This window comes from Pristiophorus japonicus, chromosome 18, assembly GCF_044704955.1.
Source record: "Pristiophorus japonicus isolate sPriJap1 chromosome 18, sPriJap1.hap1, whole genome shotgun sequence".
NCBI lineage: Eukaryota > Metazoa > Chordata > Chondrichthyes > Pristiophoridae > Pristiophorus > Pristiophorus japonicus.
Window position 1 is genome coordinate 88,414,329 of NC_091994.1, and position 21,232 is coordinate 88,435,560.

Consider the following 21,232-nt stretch of genomic DNA (forward strand, 5'->3'; position numbering starts at 1 on the left):
AGAGACATTCCAGTATAGCTCTTCCCAGCGGTGCTTTCAAGCGCCTCCGTAAACAAGGAATCGAGGTTCGCGACCGGGATTTTCGCCACGGAGGGTCAAAACACGGCGAAAACACTGTTTTCAAACCAGCCGAAAATCCATCCGAAATATTTTTGGAAGAGAGAAGGGGACCATGTAACAATGTACCACCACCTTCTATCACTCTGCCAGCACACCACTGACCCTGATAAGTGCTTCTCACTGCAGCACTTTCACAAGGAGAATATTGCATAAAACAGAGCCTGCTGCACTCCTACTACTGTACTCGCACTGGCTGGTGGCTTGTCAATCATCCATTCTAGATTCACCTACTGCAAGTTTTGATAATTTCACTTGCACAGACAGAGTTGGACTTACTTGAAGTAGTACTTATGAAGCAGGTTCTGATTTTCCCAGAATAACCTCAAGTAGCTCTCCAGAGAATTCTCATTTAGTGCAAGGTACAACCAGGCTCGACCTGAGGTGGGGATTGAAACAGGAAAGTGAATACTCCTGGGGTGAATATCCAGTGACTTTTACTACAAAGTGCTGTGAGCATTGCATGACAACAGGTTCAGACTTAACTGTGATGGCTGTAAGATGGAATAGTCTGGTGTGTACATGTGGGGGGGGGGGGGTGGGGGGGGAGCGGGTAATAGAGAGGTAGAGAGTAGGAAGAAACAAATATACATTTCTGATATAAATCAAATGCTACAAACTCAAATGCATGATGTAAATTTGATGCAGATCTGGAGCGTGATACTCACTGCGGCCGAGGTTAGTGGCAACATGCTGCAGTACCTCAATCTGCTTCACCGCTTCGCTGCGTGTAAAGTGCACGACCAACACCCAGTACCCAGAGGAAATATCCTGCAAACTGAATAGGGAAACAACAAGATGGAAACCAGTAGCACAACACAGACACTCAATCGAGATATGAGCTGGAATATCCAGCTGTCAGAGCTCGGCCCCGAGCGCAAGTCCCGAACACGTCGCGTACCGGAAATAACTAAATACCCACCTTTGCTGCAAAAATGGGAGGTCAGACAATTTATACTGGAGGACATGTCAGCAGCATCATCTATAGCCAATAATTCAAAAGCAGTTTTAAAATATATACATATATTTTTTTTTTTAAAAACAAGAAATATTTTTGGAGGGGAAAAAAGGGAATCACCATTAGGAAAAATTAACACAACTTGAGTAATGGATGCGCAGGTCTGGTTTTCTCACTGCGTTCACGTAAACCTGATAATTATTTTCATTCTGATGCTTCTGATGAAAGGTCATTGACTTGAAACGTTAACGCTGTTTCTCGCTCCACAGATGCTGCCGGACCTGCTGTGTATTTCCAGCATTTCCTGTTTATATTTCAGATTTCCAGAACCGCAGTATTTTGCTTTTGCAGAATTGTTTTTTCCCATGTGGTCATATAATAATTCAGATGCTCCAATTGGATAATAGATCATACAATTATAGGCGTTTTTTTTAATTGACTGTGTAGCTGGTGGAAATTCAGATTGCAGTGATTGATCATATTATCACACCTGTGAATTATGGTTGGCTTTTGCCAAACGGAACAATCCAAGATTCCAGCACATCACGCCTTGTACCTTACACAAATTACAGAAAAAGACTTCCCAAAGAATGTTAATTAATAAATGTTTGATTATTTTCCTGTTTAGGTTCACAATTTATTTTTAATATTTAGGTTTTGACACTGCTGTTTGTTACCATTTCATTCCTGCACAATTGACCAACAGAAAGCAAGTTTGCATGAGTTTTACATTCCTTCCATTTTAGTCCTGCTTTAATTTATGCAGAGAAGTTAACCTGAGCTAGAGTTTCACAGGACAGCCACAGGTCTTTTTGGAGTAAATGGCAAGGCTATCGTAAATTGCATTCATTGAAGAGATGGTTTCTGCGTTTAAAATTTGTCCGACAAAAGAGGGGACTGAAATGACTCACACTGGGGCTCAATTTGGATGGGGAGGGGTTTGGATGCCAATGTTGAAACTCCTTAAACATGAAGAGGTGAAAGTTCAGGGTCACACACTGCCCTCACAGCATTGAGGGACTGTATGGCTGTATACAGTAAAATCCCAAATAAGCATCAGGAGAGATAGAACCAGGATTTAGGATGGGGGTCTGAAATATTAATGGTTTAGCAGTGACAGATAGTTGAAAGTTGTAAATGTGCAGAAAACGAATTATTTTATTTATTTTCTTTTTAAAATGTCTTTTCCTTTGTTGCATTTCTGGGGTTAAAACAGATCCTCCCTAAATTAATTACTTTAAAGGACTGCACATTTTATTAAACCAGTGTATTCACTCATGGAGCCAAATCAGGAGTGATGAAACAGTGCTCTTAATAAGTTAACAATTTCAATAAACCTTATTTACCTGCTTGCTTTGTTCTGAAAGTACTGAAGTAAGATAACTATTCAATAGATGAGAAGATGTTGAATAGTCTATTGAAGTGATCGATTCCTGGCTGAACTTCAAAAGGGAAGGAAAGCATATCTAGAACAATCTTGTTGCAGTTTGTTTATTCTTTTCGTACCATTGTACTAAAGACTATGTGGAAATGACATGTGGCAATTTTGTGGCTAGTAGGCAAAACCTCACATACAAGTTTTACATTATGAACACTGGTCCAGTTTAGTATTTAAAAAGTTAACAAAATGTTATTATTTGGATATGAAAGCAAATATCGCATATATAAAGTCATATTCTAGTTTATAGGGAGTGAGGACTTGTTTATGAGAATAGTCTCAGACACTGAGCACTAAAGAAATTGGAGCATAGCTTAAAATACAACATAAACCTTATTCGACAATAGTGACTTGCACAGCAAAAGTAATTCATTGGATGTAAAGTGCTTTGGGATGTCCAGAGACACAATAAGGTGCTATTAAGTTTGTCCTTACCCGTAGAGCAGGGCATGGTCCAGGTGCTCACACAGCCTCTGCAGAACCTTATCATGGTTTCGAATTGCTGGCGTCTCATCCTCACAGGCAGCGAAGTAACCCTGGAGCTAGTGGGGGAGGGAGAGAGAAAAACAACCATTCTTTATACCGTCTCTGAACACTTGGGAGAGCCAGCATTTCCATAATTAGTTTTGAAAGATGACCATCAACTCCTAATAGTGGGAAGCATTTGGAATGTGTGTTAAATTCAGGACTTTGAAATTGAGATACGGTCTCAAATTTATCTTTAAATCACACTTTTGGTCTCCCCATGTAGCAGCAACAAAGGGGAAGCACATGTGCACAATTGCCATTACAAGCTGCCCACCGTGTATAAGCAGTGTAACTGTGAGAATATATCAACTAGTGACATCATGACATGCCAAACTAACATGGGACAGGGCTGCATATGTGATCATGACACAAAGGAGCATGCCTATAAAGAGCGACTTTTGTAACTCCCATGGATACAACACATTTATAGTGAGACCAGTGACAAATATTAAAACAGATCTTCCTGACTTCTGGGCTAATAAAATCTGGCAGTCTTACTTTCATAGGGTCCAATTTTTTCCAACCCCTTTTTTCGGCGCACTTACTTTAAATGTGGCGACTATGCGTGCTGGAAACGGCGCCGAAAAAAAGGAGCCCCATTCTGCCCGCTCTGCCGAATCTCCGGTGTCCCAGCGTGGCATAGCTAGTGAAGTGGGGGGCGGTGCAACAGCCCAGCGTAGAAAACAGTGCCGGCACCTGCGCGCGCATGCGCAGTGAAGTCTGCGCGCATGCTCCTGCCCTCCCAGCGTGCCCTGTGGGCTGTGAGCAGGACCCTATGCTCGCAGACCCTATCCCCGGCCGAAGGGATGCCCCGATGTTCACCGCACCCTATCCCCGGCCGCACCGGCCGGCCAGCTGAGTTCCCGGGCCGAGGTAGGACTTCAGTTTTATTTTTTTTTATTTATTGATGGTTGTGCTTGAGAGTTTTGATTGTGGGGGGGGGGGGGGGGGCGAGCGACAAAATTAAAAAAAAATTGATTCTGGCATAATTGGTAGGACTTCTATTTTTTTTTATTTGTTATTGATTGATTGCTTATTACTTTTTGTGGTTTGTTTAATGCTTTGTAAGTCTTGGTGCTTTAAATGTACTAACCTGCGCCGAATTCTTAACTGCCCACAATGTTTTTCAGAGCTGGCCACATACGCTGACCTAAATCGATTTGGAGTAAGTTTTAGCTGGCCAAAGTGGCATACATGGCCAAAACTAGCGTAAGTGTCTGGGAACACCTCCTTTAGAACATAAGAACATAAGAAATAGGAGCAGGAGTAGGCAATGGGATAACCGCAGGAGTCACGTGGGCCTGGACACCCAATCACAGATAGATATTTTCTCATTCATAGTAATAGGAGATTCGTAAAGTCTGAATTTCCTATTACTATGAATGAGAAACACCCCAAAACACACAAACACTACATGAAACTTTTTTAAAAACACCTCACATAAATACATTAATAGAAATTAGTTATGTTTTTTTAAAGAAAAAATTTGTTGATTTTTTAAAAAAGTTTTAATTCTGGTTAAAAATAAATATAATGTATTGGGCAGGGTTTTTAAAAATGTGTTTCTTAAATTTTATTTTTTTATGTTTTAAGTGTGTTTTAAAACTCTTACGCCTATAAAAGTAGGCCATGCGCCTGCTTTTTCAGGCGCAAGAGTTTTGAGGACATTTGCCGGGCAAGATATTCGTAAATCCCACAATCTTGCCCGTGCAAATGTCCTCGCTCCAGAGATGTGGAGGATCTGTCAAGCAGCACAGATTGCACCCTGAAAACCAGCTTTTCCAATGCCTTCCCAGGTCCGTAGAAACTTCGTACGGCCTGGCATGTCGGAATTTCTGGACCAATGAAGTGCACGACAAATATTACAGGCAATTATTTGCTATGTTAGACGCAGTTACTGTTTAACTAGCTGACATCTATGCTGTTGGACAAACCTCCCTAATACATAACAACTAAACCTTGATAATCGTCAGTGTAGTACTACTTCTGTCGTCGAGTTACCTTATGCCGTCGAGTTACCTTATGCAGACGATGCGCACATACCGAGGTTGAACTTCAGGACATAGTCGACGTATTTACTGAGGCATACGAAGGTCCTCCACCAGTCTGTCCCTGCCACACAGCACTGCCCCCCAGTCATCAAGATCCACGGCGCGGCCCTGGACAAGTGGACCACTTCCCTTATCTCAGGGGCCTCCCATCAACAAGTGCAGGCATGGACAACGAGATCCAACACCGCCTCCAGTGCGCCAGTGCAGCCTTCGGCCGCCTGAGGAAAAGAGTGTTTGAAGACCAGGCCCTCAAAACTGTCACCAAGCTCATGGTCTATAGGGCTGTCGTAATACCTGCCCTCCTGTACAGCTCAGAAACATGGACCATGTACAGTAGACACCTCAAGTCATTGGAGAAATACCACCAATGATGTCTCCGCAAGATTCTACAAATCCCCTGGGAGGACAGATGCACTAACATTAGCGTCCTTGTCCAGGCCAACATCCCCAGCATTGAAGCACTGACCACACTTGATCAACTCCGCTGGGCAGGCCACATAGTTTGCATGCCAGACATGAGGCTCCCAAAGTAAGCGCTCTACTCGGAACTCCTTCATGGCAAACGAGCCAAAGGAGGGCAGTGCAAACATTACAAGGACACCCTCAAAGCCTCCCTGATAAAGTGCAACATCCCCACTGACACCTGCGAGTCCCTGGCCAAAGAACGCCCTAAGTGGAGGAAGTGCATCCAGGAGGGCGCTGAGCAACTCGACTCTCGTTATCGAGAGCATGCAGAAATCAAGCGCAGGCAGTGGAAAGAGCGTGCGGCAATCCAGTCCCATCCACCCCTTCCTTCGATGACAGTTTGTCCCACCTGTGACAGAGTCTGTGGTTCCTGTATTGGACTGTACAGCCACCTAAGAACTCATGCTAAGAGCGGAAACAAGTCTTCCTCGATTCCGAGGGACTGCCTATGATGATGATGACGACGACAACGACTGCAGTGCTTCCCTCGTGAATATATTACTCTCAGCCTCTTCACTATTACACTTGTGCTCAAATACCAAGATAGGCAAGAAATTAGTAGCGTCCTTATAATTAGAAAGCAACTGAATACCAACACTGGGGTAAATGGCATTCCTCAGCTGTACATTTTGATCACTCATGGTGGTGTAGCACTTCCTTCAAGGATACTTGCATTGGAGGTACTCAGATATAACCATAATGAGGGGGGGCCTGAACAGATACACTCTTGATAAGCACTCGACAGCTAACTCCTCTTCGTAAACTGGAGACTCACCAGCTACAAGAGACCCTAACAGAACTAAATTGCTGTCTGGGTCACTTTGAGCTTCTCCCACAGGAGGAGCCTTCCTGTGTTGTCCAACTGAAGAATCTGGACAGTTGATTTCGGAATGGAATTAATTGCAGCCATGGAGAAACTTGGAAGTTAGATTATCCTGTGAAGGACAATGTGAACACAGGATTATTGTAATACAGCGTAGTATAAAAAGTGCAGTTACCTCCCCATGTGCTCTTATCATTGAATATACTTGGGAATTAGGCAGACAGGTGGCAGATGAAATTCAATGTAGTGAAATGCAAAAGTGATTATAACTTAAAAGGAAATATAATGTGCATGGAAAATAAAAGGGATCTGGGTCCTGAATAACAATAAATTGAAGCTATCGTAACAATGTTCGGTGCCAGTGAATGAAGGTCAGTATTGAGCTGAAACAGTGAGGTAATCCCGTCACTGTATAAATCATTGGTGCGACTGCACTTCGAATTTTGTTTATAGTTGTGGTCGCTGCAGTACAAAAAGGATTTTGCAGCTATTGAAAGGGTACAGAAAAGAGCAATCAGAATGATTAAGGTGATTGAGGGATTGGATTATAATGAGAGATTATGTAAATTGTGCATGTTTTCACTGGAAGAGAAGGTTGAGAGGTGGTTGAGAGGTGATACAATTGCTGTTTTTAGGATTCTAAAAGGGACAAGATATTGCAGACCACGAGGAATTGTTTCATCTTGTCCAGAACAGTAGAACCAGAGGACTCAGCCTGTTCTTGAACCTGGGGAGTGGGGGGGTGGGGAGAGGAGAGAGAGAAGGGGAGAAGGGGTGGACTGATCCAAAATAAATCTGTGGAAATATTATTTCAGTGAGTGAGCGGCCAATCTATGGAGCAGAAGCCCTGGGGAGATGGTGGAAGCAGTTAGTATTGATTCATTCACATTAGCTAGATTTCTTTAAAAAAATAATAATTGGAGATACAGTACGAGTCATTTGAGACATATGATATGATAAATGTGGCACACTTGGAAAAACAGGTGATTTTGAACCTGTGGTTCCCAAAGCTTTCCACAAGTCATGTCTGGGCCTGTTGTAGACTGATTGACAGAGATTGATTACTACAAATAGCCAACAACTCCCATCATCATTTATCAGGATGATAGAAGGCAAATTAGATAGATCTTGGGCTTTCGTTTAGCAGTTTACACTCAGGAAGAGCACTCTATTTACCCTGGCAAGATTCTAAGGAGCAAAGCCTCCATGGATTCAATATAGTCAACTATATTTGCCACTATAACCCCACCCTACAATATTTAACATTCATATGCTTATGTGCAATGTTCTGCCAAGCACATGAGTATGTGAATCACCCTATTATTCTGCCAAGCATAGGCAGGAGGTACATGACTCACTGCCTCTTCGAAAATGCAGACAATGTGACAATGAAAAACAGTAAACTCAGATCACTCCCCATCGTCTCGCAGGTTTCCACATGAATCTTCGAACACAAGCAGGTCCAAATCAAAGAGCAGCAATGTGGCAATACTGGATCTTTCCTCTAAACTACTTTACACAATTCACCTTTCTATGTTTGAAACTACTGTATAATAAATTAGATACACAGTATCAAAGTCAGCAATGGTGGGAGTCAGAATTCACATCTGACTGCTCTTTCCCAAGTCAGTGCACAGATGTGATAAAAATGACTGTCATGTCTATTACTGCACTGACCAAACATTGGTGTCAGTCCAGCTGGTCTCTGCACATTACCTACCCATGTTAAAATAGAGGGTTTTTTTTAATTAAAAAAAAGACAATTGTTCAAAGGGACAGATTATAATCAGTGTTGCTAACCAGTTCCTAGATTCCCATGAGCGTCACAAAGCTCTCTGCAGAACACTGTGGGGTCCGCAGGGATCTCCAGGATAAGAGCAGCACTGCAGGAAAACTCCGTGACTGCCACTTTCTGAGGGCTGTGAAATCCAGCCCAAGGAACTCCACAAGAGTGGTGCAATAGAATCTGAAGTGTCAAATAGGGAACTGGAATTGGGTTTTGTTCTCAGAAACTGGACATACTCTGTGCTTGCACCCTCAGTCTTATGCTTCTGTTACCTCAAGTGTTCAATTGGTGACCTTACATCAAATAAACTATTTTATTCCAATGCTGCTGAAATCTCAAAAAGTAAAGTTCTACACACTTTACCCATCTACGACAAACAGGGTCATGTGATCGTGTTCCTGGCTATAAATCAGCCATACCAATAAAGAACAAGTGACACTGTCAAGGACACTCAGCTCTTCACCAGCTAGAGAGCAGCTGATCTCTGCACTGAGCAGAAGTAGGACAGCTAACCAACATAAAAGGCTGACACTGACAAAAACTGTTAGCATTCTCAGTCACAAACCATTCTTTAACCACAACCCAATATGCAATGCTTAGGGAGCCAAACAGGAAATCAGAAGTAGTACATGGAAATAATTTAAACATATTTACACAGCTTTGTATGATACTAGAAATAGTTCTCCATCTTACAGGAAGTCAACATGCTGGGAAAGAACAAATCCCCAGGCGCTGTATGGGGGGTGGGAGGGTGGGAGGAGATTTAACACTGGGTGACAAAAGTCCTATTCTCTTGCTTTTTTTTGCCCAGTGTGGGTTCAGAGCAGCCAAAGATGAAAAATGTAACTTCCTGTCTGTGGTCCCTGCTGACCATTCACAAGTATACTGGATAAATCAAAAAGACTTGCATTTATATAGCGCCTTTCATGATCTTTGGCACATCCTAAGTGCTTTACAATCAGTGAAGTACTTTTCTTTTTTGAAGTGTATAATGCAGAAATTATGTTTCTGCAGCCATGTGGAGGTTAAACTCATTGCTGAGCAAAGAGCACCATGGAAGGCCCTGGGGGGGGGGGGGGGGGGGCAGGGCTTAAATCAGACAGACAATGCAGGAGTGATCAAAAAAGAACACGGATGTAAATCCAAACTGAATAAAGGGCTACACTAGAAATGTTAAATTGTCCTTTCTTTGAATTCTGACAGACATATTTCCAGCATTTTCTGACTATTTCAGATTCCCAGTACTTGGAGCTCTTTCCTATGCAAAAAAAAATCAGTGCAAGTTTCCCCAAGAAATCACTAATTTTGCAACAACAAAAAGAGATTGTGTGTAGATTTCAGGTGGCCAAAAGCACCTCAGAAGTCCTGACTCAGGCGCCAAAAACACAACCACTTATTGCTATTAATACAAAAGCAAAATACTGTGGATACTGGAAATCTGAAACAACAGAAAATGCTGGAAACACTCCAAGTCAGGCAGCATCTGTGGAGAGAGAACCCTGGTCCATTCTTCAATCGATCCCAACACCCCCTCCCCTTCCCATGAAAGCACAGGAGATGCAACACTGGCCCTTCCCACTATCCAGGGCCCCAAACACACTTTACTTGCACTTCCGTCAATTTAGTCGACTGTGTCCGCTGCTCACGATATGGTCTCCTCTACATTGGGGAGACCAAACACAGATTGGGTTGTCGCTTTGCGGAACACCTCCGTTCAGTCCACAAGCGTCGCTGTGAGCTTCCGTTTGGTGGTTATGTTAATTCTCTGCCCCACTCTCACCTCAGCCTCTTACACTGTTCTAATGAAGCTCAACGGAAGTTCGAGGAACAACCCCTCATTTTTCAATTAGGTACTTTACAGCCTTCCGGGCTCAACAAGTTCAACAGATCACAACCACTGATCTCATTTTTCCAGACTGCATTGGTAATGGGTCTACTACTGCCATTTATAGCTTCTTTAGGCCTATTTTTCTTTACATTACCATCCTCTTTTGCCTTGCACCATCATCCCTCGTCATTTAATCACTCCAGCCTTCCACCCTATCATAGACCTTCCCTCCTCTCCCCCACGCCTCTGTACTTGCTTAAAACTCGTTACATTTCTAACCATCAGTTCTGATGAAAGGTTGTCGACCTGAAACACTAGCTCTCACACCTGCTAAGTATTTCCAGGATTCTGTTTTTATTTTGCTTATTTCCATTATTTATTTCTGAAATTTAAATAGGATTCAATATTCAAACCACATTAAAACCAAGCTCCTCTCCCAAGGCCTGGATTAGAATTTCTAGTCCCACCCATAATTTTTGAAACTGGCAGAGCCCATCGCACACCGTGCTGACTTTAGCCGATAACCTTCAAGCTCTGGACAATGTCCACTGTCAAGTTTCCACATAGGATATCACACATTTCCGATAAACGTTCATGTTTAGTCAATATATCATCATCATCATAGGCAGTCCCTCGAAATCGAGGAAGACTTGCTTCCACTCTAAAAGGGAGTTCTCAGGTGACTGTACAATCCAATACAGGAATTACAGTCTCTGTCACAGGTGGGACAGACAGTGGTTGGAGGAAAGGGTGGGTGGGGAGTCTGGTTTTCAGCATGCTCCTTCCGCTGTCTGCGCTTGATTTCTGCATGCTCTCGGCGACGAAGACTCGATGTGCTCAGTGCTCTCCCGGATGTTCTTCCTCACTTAGGGCGGTCTTTGGACAGGGATTCCCAGGCGCCAGTGGGAATGTATCAAAGAGGCTTTGAGGGTATCCTTGAAATGGTTCCTCTGCCCACCTGGGGCTCATTTGCTGTGTAGGAGTTCCGAGGAGAGCACTTGCTTAGGGAGCCTCGTGTCGGGCATGCGGATGATGTGGCCCACCCAATGGAGTTGGTCGAGCGTGGTCAGCGCTTCGATGCTGGGGATGTCGGCCTGGGGATGCAGCCTTTGGTCGCCTGAGGGAGAGAGTATTTGAAGGCCAGGAGCTCAAATCTGGCACCAAGCTTATGGTCTCCAGGACTGTCGTGATACCTGCCCTGCTATATCGCTCAGAAACGTGGACTATATACACTTCAAGGCGCTGGAGAAGTACCACCAGTGCTGCCTCCGCAAGATCCTGCAAATCCACTGGGAGGATAGACGCACCAATGTCAGTGTTCTCGCCCAGATCAACATCCCCATCCATTAGTCAATGCAGGAGCTGAATGGAAGATAGACAGCATCAATCAGGAGCCCTCCCCTGAATATGTCATGCTCAGGCAATCTAATATCCCTAGACGTGGCACTAGGAAACCTACTCCAATGTGATTGGTATGTTTGGATTTATACACGTCCCAGACTCCTTCTGATCTTTGTTCATTCAGTGCTGAAGTTGTTACTTTAAGCTCCAGTCCCCATTCCTGAGAATCTTCCACACAGCTTTTTGGAGAAGACACCAAATGCAATTTCCCTAAATGCTGCACATGTAAATGAAAGAAAGGTAGAAGCCATTCCAAACACATTAATAACCCCCCCCCCCCACCCACCCTCAGCTGCTGGCCAAAAAGTCCTGTCAGTTTTACATCAACTCAATAAATATTTAAAAAAGATATGCAATTTTAAAAACCTACTTAAAACACGGAACGCAAACAACTCATACAGTAGCAGAGGCTGCCCATGGACACAGTCACAATTAATAACTGATGCAATTAATTACCAATTAAATACAAAACTAGTCAAGCATAGGGAGAACAATACTTCCCCCACTGCGCCCCCCCCCCCTTTCTCTCTCACTCCCTCAGTCTGTAATTCTGTACTGCCCACAAGTCTATTAACAAAAGATTTTAAAAAAGAGCCACAAACGCTAGATATTTGGAATTAATAGAACGTGCTGGAAATACAGAGCAGGTCCAGCAGTATCTGTTGACTTGGCTTTTTTATTCTCAGATACTGCTGTGCACTTCCAGCATTTTGTATTTTTATTTCACTCAACAATTTCCGATTATGCTCAAGATCTATCCTAGTGTTTCCGTGTTGCCAGGAAAGGTTCACAAACACCAAATCATTGCACACCTCTGACAGAATATCTCTGGATGTTTCACTCCCTAAAGAACAGAAGAAACAAAAGCAGGAGGTCGTCATATGGCCCTTCGAAAGATATGGTGTTAGATTTTCCAGATGTTTGGAGTGCCTGAGCTAAGTAATTTACGCAGTGGGGGGGCAGGGAGAAAGAGAAATCAGGCAGGGTTGAGTGTACACTTACAAGGGAATCTACAAACGTCCATCCATTAGTTTAAAATGGACAGAAAAATCAGACAGGTTCTCTCATGTATTCGCTGTGCCCAGGCAATCCGATACTCCTAGGCATGGGAACAGGAAAACACATTCCAATGTATAAAATTGGAGGGGGATGTGAAGGTGATGATATCCCCATGACATTGCTGCTCTTGTCCTTCGCACTGGTGGAGGCTGCAGGCTGCAGGAGAGGGCATCCCAGCTAATGTAACCTTCAGTGAGATTGTACATACTGCAGCCAGTTTGCCAGTGTTGGAGAGGATGTATACGGAGTCCAAGGGCACTGATCAAGCGGACAGCTCTGTCCTGGATAGTGTCAAGCTTCTTGAATGTTGTTGCGCTGTTCCCATCTAGGAAGTGGCGTGTATTTCATCACTCTCCTGACTTATGCATGAAGAGGGTTTATAGGCTTTGAGGGGTCAGGAGGTGAGCCACACAGAGTACCCAGCCTCTACTCTCCTCTTGTAGCCAGTGTTAATACTACAGTTGGTCCAGTTAAGCTACTGGTCAATGACCTACAGGATGTTGATGGTCATGACTCAGCACTGATGGTGCTGTAGGCCAGCATGGGTTGCTTAGTTATCAAAGGAGTTTGGATTCTGGCAGGATTGGAAGATTACTCACACTCATTCTCATTCTCTCTCTCTTAGCCAGTCTCTCAGAATCGAGGATGACTTGCTTCCACGCTAAAAATGAGTTCTCATGTGACTGATGAGTCCTATGCGAGACCTACAGTCTCTGTCACAGGTGGGGCAGATGATGGTTGAAGGAACGAGTGGGTGGGGTGCCTGGGTTGCCGTGCGCTCCTTCCGCTGTTTACGCTTGGTTTCAGCTTGCTCTCGGCGTAAAGACTCAAGGTGTTCGGCGCCTTCCAGATGTTTCTCCTCCACTTTGTACGGTCTTGGGCCAGGGATTCCCAGGTGTCGGTGGTGATGTTGTACTTTTTTCAAGGAGCCTTTGAGGATGTCCTTGAAGTGTTTCCCCTGCCCACCGAGGGCTCGCTTGCCGTGTCGGAGCTCCGAATAGAGCGCTTGTTTCGGGATTCTCATATCGGGCATGTGGACGACGTGGCCCGCCCAACGGAGCTGATCGAGCGTGGTAGTGCTTCAATGCTGGGGATGTTGGCCTGAGCAAGAACGCCAATGTTGGTGCACCTGCCCTGCCAATGGATTTGCAGGATCTTGCGGAGATAGCATTGGTGGTGCTTCTCCAGTGCTTTGAGGTGCCTGCTGTACATAGTCCATGTCTCTGAGGCATATAAGAGAGCGGGAATCACTACTGCTCTGTAGATCATGAGCTTGGTGCCAGATTTGAGGTCCTGGTCTTCAAACATTCTCTTCCTCAGGCGACCGAAGATTGCACTGGCACACTGAAGGCGGTGTTGGACTTCATCATCGACTTCAGCCCTTGTTGACAGTAAGCTCCCAAGATATGGAAAATTGTCCAATCGTCATAGATACGGGTTTTCCATCCGACAACTGAAAAACAACAAGACCTCAGGAGCAGATGGAATCCCTGCCAAAGCACTAAGACTTGGCAGAGAAATACTTCTGGTGCGAATACACAATCTCATTTCTCTCATCTGGAAGGAGGAGAGCATGCCAGGGGATCTCAGAAACACGGTAATCGTGACCATCTTTAAGAAAGACGACAAATCCGATTGTGGTAACTACCATTGGCAGATACAGTTCAATGTAGAAATATATAAAAATAAGGAAATAAAATACACCTTAAATAGCAAGACTTTAAATGAGCAGAGAGACATTGGAGTGCAGATACACAGGTCATTAAAAGGGGACAGCACAAATAGACAAGATTATTTTTAAAAAGCCATTGGTTTTGGATCAAGGCAAAGAGGCAAGGAGATAATGCTGTACATGTACGAGACCTCACACAGACTACAGTTGGGAATATGGTGTAATTTTGGTACCCCAACATAAAAGCAATGCAAAAGATGAAACATAGATTCAATTGAATATTACAAGGCACGAGGGGCTGTAGTTATGAAAAGAAACGTGAGAAGTTAGGCCTTTTTTCATCACCAGAGCTGAAAAGGTAAAGGGGCGTCCCAATATTTAGGTTCAAGGTTTATAGTGACAAAGATTGTTTCTACCAGTCAATGAAACAGTAATGAGAGTGCACGATTTTAAGATGACCACAAAAAGGATTAGCGGGGATGTCAAAATAAATGTTACATAGAGCATGGTTAGAACATTAAATTTTCCGAAACAAACCATTGCAGTGGAGTCCATCAATTCTTTTAAATAGGAATTTGATAGTTGCTTGAAAAGAGAAATACTGAAGGTTATGGAGAGTGAACAAGAAAGAGTGATTCGATTAGATGGCTCAGGTGGAGAAAAACACCAGCCCCGGAGTTGATGAGCTAAATGGCCTGACCTGTGCTGGAACATCCGATTTGTCCCTTGTAGTTTCTATTCTCCAATTCGAGCTTTCCAAGAATTTGCCTTTCAAACTGTATGAAACAGTCATTCTGTGTGCACTACACTACACTACACTATTGTATATACTTGTATAACTGCTGTGGGATTGGTGTCCTCTTGCTTATTATGTTCTTTTGAAACCTATGCCTGTGCCACCCTGAAAACCAACCTTCAATGAATTCCAAATTCCATCCACCCACTGCAGTGCTAAGTTCACCCACATTTACTATTAAAACTACATTCAAGAAATGTTTTCAATCTGTACAAGTATCCTTTACTCCGTCATTCTATTCATATTTGCTAATAAAAGAAAATTAATACGAGTAGATCTTTTGTGGCATAGCTCATGGTGAATCACTGTTTATTATTGATAACACAGAAACACAGAAAATAAGTGCAAGAGTAGGCCATTTGGCCCTTCGAGCCTGCACCACCATTCAATAAGATCATGGCTGATCATTCCCTCAGTACCCCTTTCCTGCTTTCTCTCCATACCCCTTGATCCCTTTAGCCATAAGGGCCACATCTAACTCCCTCTTGAATATATTCAACGAACTGGCATCAACAACTCTCTGCGGCAGGGAATTCCACAGGTTAACAACTCTCTGAGTGAAGAAGTTTCTCCTCATCTCAGTCCTAAATGGCCTATCCCTTATCCTTAGACTGTGTCCCCTGGTTCTGGACTTCCCCAACATCGGGAACATTCTTCCTGCATCTAACCTGTCCAGTCCCGTCAGAATCTTATATGTTTCTATGAGATCCCCTCTCATCCTTCTAAACTCCTGTGAATAAAGGCCCAGTGGATCCAGTCTCTCCTCATATGTCAGTCCAGCCATCCCGGGAATCAGTCTGGTGAACCTTCACTGCACTCCCTCAATAGCAAGAACGTCCTTCCTCAGATTAGGAGACCAAATAAATATTATATAGATTGTCACTCCGGTGTACAATCTGTACACACATTATGTGGCAATGGTGTTCACTCAGATCTGCCGATACACAACACATTTACACAGCGCTAGTTCCCAGCGTAGCCTGGGGAGCTTAAAGTATTTATTGAAGCAATACTCTGGGGTAAAAAAATCACAAAATTTATTGGCGAGTGTCACCTGAGTAATAACAGGGTCCCTCCCACTGCACAAAATAAGGTCAGACTATGCTGCCATTTGTTAATTTTGAAAGTTGTTCATGGATTGCCATATTCCGGGATTCAAGGAGGCCATTCACCTGTTTTTTTTTGAAGTAACAAAATCTTTAATAAACTTAATACGAAACCAATTGTCAATCTTGCTATTCACACCGGTTAAATGTGACAAACTATCGCGTTGGATCGTTTTTCTCAATTGATGTCGGGCATGAAATCTTTTAATTACATTGCATCCAATAAATCTCAAAGCAACATTGTCCTCTGGTAACCTCGTTAAGTTCTTCAAAGTAAATAACAGAATGTGGATGAAGTTCTTTAGAAAGACGAGGTGGGTGGTTCTTAGAGCCTTTGTGATTTGTTGCCATTCACCCGTTATGCTCATCTGCACGTCAACAGCTGACCAATCAAACCGTTAAAGCTCAGAAACATCCCCCTCTCAAAGTAGGATATTTCTCCTTTAACCAGGCTGCTTTCCGACAACACTGATGCAGAAACTAAACCAATTCACGAGTGCCTTTACTCGGGGACATGTGTACTCAGCCGCCAGCAGCTGTTCCAGATTCTTCTTTGTTCCTGCTATGCCAACTGCTGTGTCTGAACAGTTCTGAGATTGTCTGACTCCAATTAGGGAACTGCATTTCTGTGCAATTATACGAGGGCTGTTCTGCAGGATCGTTACTGGAAAGATATGTTAACCATGCCTCAAAACGTGGACCTCGCTGCTTATTAAGGTGACCAACCAGCTAATAGAGCGTAGACCAGGGAATGAACCAAGTTCGTATTGGTTTGTGTAGGTCACAAATCAATACATTTACCCATGAGCAGTGGTGGTGGGTATTGCACAACAATGTTGCTTTGATAATGTTGTCAAGCGCAGGCTGCGGAAAGAGCGTGCGGCAAACCAGTCCCACCCATCTCTTCCCTCAACGACTATCTGTCCCACCTGTGACAGAGTCTATGGTTCTCATATTGGATTGTACAGCCACCCAAGAACTCATGTTAAGAGTGGAAGCAAGTCTTCCTCGATTCCGAGGGACTGCCTATCATGATGTTTTGACTACGATTACAGACCATATACAAAATCACGAGTGGATAGAAAACTCTCATGGATGTTAGAAATGGATGTCTATCATATTTGAGGGTGGGGGGAGGGGAGAGGGAGGGAGGAGGTGGGAGACCCAAGGACCGACTTTGAGGCAGCTCGAAGGCTGGTATCTCTGCAGTTTTGGATGCGTGGTGGCAACCCCGGATGCTGATGGCATGCAAATATCAACCCTTTGTATTGTGCTTCAAAGTTGGAGGTAGAGTATTCTTAAATAGAAAATTCAAATCTCTGCTGGAGGGCATGCACCACAAAGTTCTATTCCATGGCTAATCTAACTTAGGAATTTGACATCACAGTGGCCTTTCATCTCTGGGACCAGCTCAAAATCTTGAGAGTTAGGGTACTCAACCTGGGAGTGCTTGCTGGGGCAGTGCAGAGGGTACTTTACTTTGCAACTAACCCATGCAATAACTAAACTTTACTCTCAATCTAGCCCACACTGTACAACCTGGGAATGCTTGATGCAATCATGTAGAAGGATCTTTACTCTGTATCTAACCTGTACTGTACCTGAACTGTGAGTGCTTGATGCTGACAATGGGTGCCTGAAATAAAAAGTGTTCCAATCTCTGCCATTCCTCACAAAATGTTGCACAAAAATTTAGACTCAAGACATCTGTGAAAACCTCCCTGCTCTCCAGTACCCTCAACCTTCACTTTAAAGATGAAAATATGACAGACAGTAAGTAAAGGAACTGCACAGAAAGTTTACAATGGTCCACACTGAATACAGCACCCACTGCTTAAGCCAGTGCATTGTCGTCAACACGTTTTGCCCGCCAAAAGTGGATGGTAAATCATGAGACAAATGTTGCAAGCATTGTTATAGTACTTTGTTGTAATAAATTGAAAAACATTTTAAAAAAGGGCAAATCAAATAATATTGTTAAAACTGATACCATTAATCAGTGTGTACAAGTCTCTGAAATGTGTTGCAGTACAAGTAAACAGCAACATCCTGGTGACTGATGGAAACGTGTCAACATCAACATGACAAATGCTCCACCTCCCATACCGCATCTCTGGCCACACAGTCCAATGCCACAACACAGTGATAAACCAGCATTAGATCAGCTGACTAGCCAGCACAAGCCACACATGATTGCTTGATCATAGACCCCCTTCCCCACCAGGAGGAAGCCGGAGCCGATTCTCTTCGTTACTTTTTTAAAAATACACTCACTGGATGTGGGCATTATTGGCAAGGCCAGCATTTATTGCCCATCCCTAAATGCCCTCGAGAAGGTGGTGAGCTGCCTTCTTGAACCACTGCAGTCCATGTGGTGAAAGTATTCCCACAGTGCTGTTAGGCAGAGTTACAGGATTTTAACCCAATGACAATGAAGGATACATTTCCAAGTCAGGATGGTGAGTGATTTGGAGGGGAACTTGCAGTGGTGGTGTTCCTATGAGCCTGCTGCCCTTGTCTTTCTAGGTGGTAGAGGTTGTGGGATTGGACACCTTGGCTTGTTGCTGCAGTGCATCTTGTAGATGGCATACACTGCAGCCACAGTGGTGGAGGGAGTGAATGTTTAAGGTGGTGGATGAGGTGTCAATCAAGCAGGCTGCTTTGTCTTGGATTGTGTTGAGCTTCTTGAGTGTTGTTGGAGCTGCACTCATCCAGGCAAGTGGAGAGTATTCCACTAAACTCTTCACTTGTGCCTTGTAGATGGGGAGTCACACAGTCTCTGACCTGCTCTTGTAGCCACAGTAACCAAGGACACTGATTTGCAGTTTTCATTGAAAAAAAATGGTCAGAATGGTAGAACGTGATACAGAAAATATTGGAATCCTCCAAAGTAAAAATGGAAGCCCATTGGTCCCCAGCTCTGTACAAGTCCCTGCCAGGCAGCGCCACCTCTGCCCTGCTACTGGGTACCAGCCGGGACCGGTGACAGTCGACCCAGGCTACCGAACTCGGGGTCCGCCCCGGCTCTGACAGACCCGGGGCGGCGAGGACTCGGCCTTGTAACCCAGGCCCCGGCCTCTCACCTGCTTCACCGACAGCGAGATGTTCTCCAGGATCCGGTCCTTCACTTTCAGGGCCTCCATCCTCGAGGCCTCCGCATCCTCACCGTCAGAGCCGGGCCCCGGCCACCGCCTCTCCTCTCTTCTCTCGCCGCTCCGCTCTCTGGCTCTCGCTCCTCCGCGCGCACCCCCAACCCCGGCGACGCTGCGCGCTGCGCGCTCCCAGGGACAGCTCCGCGTCGCGCGCACCAAGTGACGCCGCCCGAGAATGTCCAAAAACAAGCCGGTGGGGGCGCGCCGAGCGCCATCTTATGACGGTCGTGCGGGCGGGGCTTGATCTGCCTGCCATCGACGCGCCGGCTGCCGACCTCAAGGGGCGGGGTCTAACCTGCCATTCATTCTCAAGGGGCGGGGTTTTTCAATCACGTGGTCCTCGGTTCGCGGAGTTCCCACGCTGACTCTCTTCATTGCGGTGGTAGATGGCAATCACCGTCAGCCATTAAAAGGAGCATGCGCCCCCTTCTTAAAGGGGCACTAACAATAAAAACTATAACTTAAATCACGATTAAAGGAAACTTAACAAATTAAGTCAGAATTCTATTTTCCAGGGGTGATGACGCACTCCAGTCCCTCCGGTGACCACCGGTCGCAGAATGCCTCAAGCGTGCTGGTGGGCACCGTGTGTTCCATCTCCAGGGACACTCGGGTGAGAACCTAGCTGCTGAAGAGAGGCAGGCAGTTGGGCCGAATGACCCCCTGGAGTGCCCAATGCTTGGACCTGTTAATGGCCACCTTGGCCAGGCCCAGGAACAGTCCTACAAGGAAGTCTTCTGACTTGCCCGCTTCCCATGTCACCCCCCTGCACCGGGTGAGATCCAACCCTGCGACTTCGGCGGGAATTTAAATATGAATAAATCAGCGGGTGAAATGAACCCTTTGATGCAAACGCCGTAGCATTGTTTTTGAACACCAGATGGTGCCATTGAGCTATTTAAATATCAATTCTAAGAAGCTTTAATAAAGATTGACTGTGTTATGGGGAAACGGCCGAGGAGTGGGGCGAATTGGATAGCTCTTTTAAAGAGCCGGCACAGGCACAATAGAGCTCCTGCTATGCTGTGTTATTCTTTTCTGAAGGTACTGATTCTATGCCAAGTGTCCTTCAGTACCTCACCCAAGAGGCCATTCTCCATGTGTGAATTTCGGCAGGATATTGAACGTGAGGGATACCCCAACTGAACATCCAAACATGCTACTGGACATCCATACAAGCACTTTCCTGCACAGATCACTGGATGCTGATCAGTAGCAGGAACCCTGGCTCATTTTTACCGCACTATAACCCAGGGGTCCTGAGGCCAATTGAAGCACCCTTACAGCTGCCCCAGCTAAGATTAACACATTGGGGAATAAATCTGGAACCTTAATAAGAATAAGAACATAAGAAATAGGAACAGAAGTAGGCCATTCGGCCCTTCGAGCCTGGTCCGCCATTCAATACGATCATGGCTGATCTTCTACCTCAACTCCACCTTCCCACCTGATTCTCATATCCCTTGATTCCCTTAGAATCCAAACATCTATCAATCTCAGCCTTGAAAATACTCCAACGACTGAGAATCCACAGCTCTTTAAGGTAGAGAATTCCAAAAGATTCACAACCCTTTAAGTGAAGAAATTTCTCCTCATCTCAGTTCTAAATGGCTGACCCCTTATTCTGAGACTGCGACCCCTGGTTCTAGACTCCCTAGCCAGGGATAACATCCTCCCTGCATCTACACTGTCAAGCGCTGTAAGAATTTTATATGTTTCATCTCTCATCCTTCTAAATTTTAGGGAATTATAGGCCTAATGTTCTCAATCTCCCCTCATATACATAGACCTTCTTTGTATAGTTCAGCTACTTACTGGATAATGTCACTGAGTCATCAGGAGAGTGCCAAAGATATGTTTTTATTGTTCAGCCTATGCTGTTGCCAGTCACCTACTGAAAGGGGCAGGAGAGCCCTGTAACAAAGTCTTTGAATGGAAAGTACATGTTGAATGGCACCACTTTTATTGAAATGCCCTGAACGCCCCACCAGCCTGTGCTTGGCCCTGCACTTCATAATATGAAACCTGGTACCGCAGCCCGTGACGACAACA

General features: G+C 44.6%; 1 protein-coding gene across 3 annotated transcripts in view; it reads right to left on the minus strand.

The window, feature by feature from the left end:
- The window catches only part of plekhm2 (pleckstrin homology domain containing, family M (with RUN domain) member 2), a 56,468-nt gene extending 37,089 nt beyond the window's left edge, over positions 1-19,379 (minus strand). For 2 of the 3 annotated variants that reach the window (XM_070860280.1, XM_070860279.1), the window contains exons 1-4: positions 19,112-19,378; positions 2,949-3,055; positions 786-895; positions 397-496 (exon numbers count right to left, since the gene is read on the minus strand). In XM_070860280.1, coding sequence (XP_070716381.1) covers positions 397-496; positions 786-895; positions 2,949-3,055; positions 19,112-19,171 — 377 coding nt within the window. In that variant the 5' untranslated portion in view covers positions 19,172-19,378. Of the gene's footprint in view, positions 1-396; positions 497-785; positions 896-2,948; positions 3,056-19,111 lie in introns of all 3 variants that reach the window. The other variant, XM_070860278.1, reaches the window with a different exon arrangement.
- Positions 19,380-21,232: the final 1,853 nt, after the last annotated feature.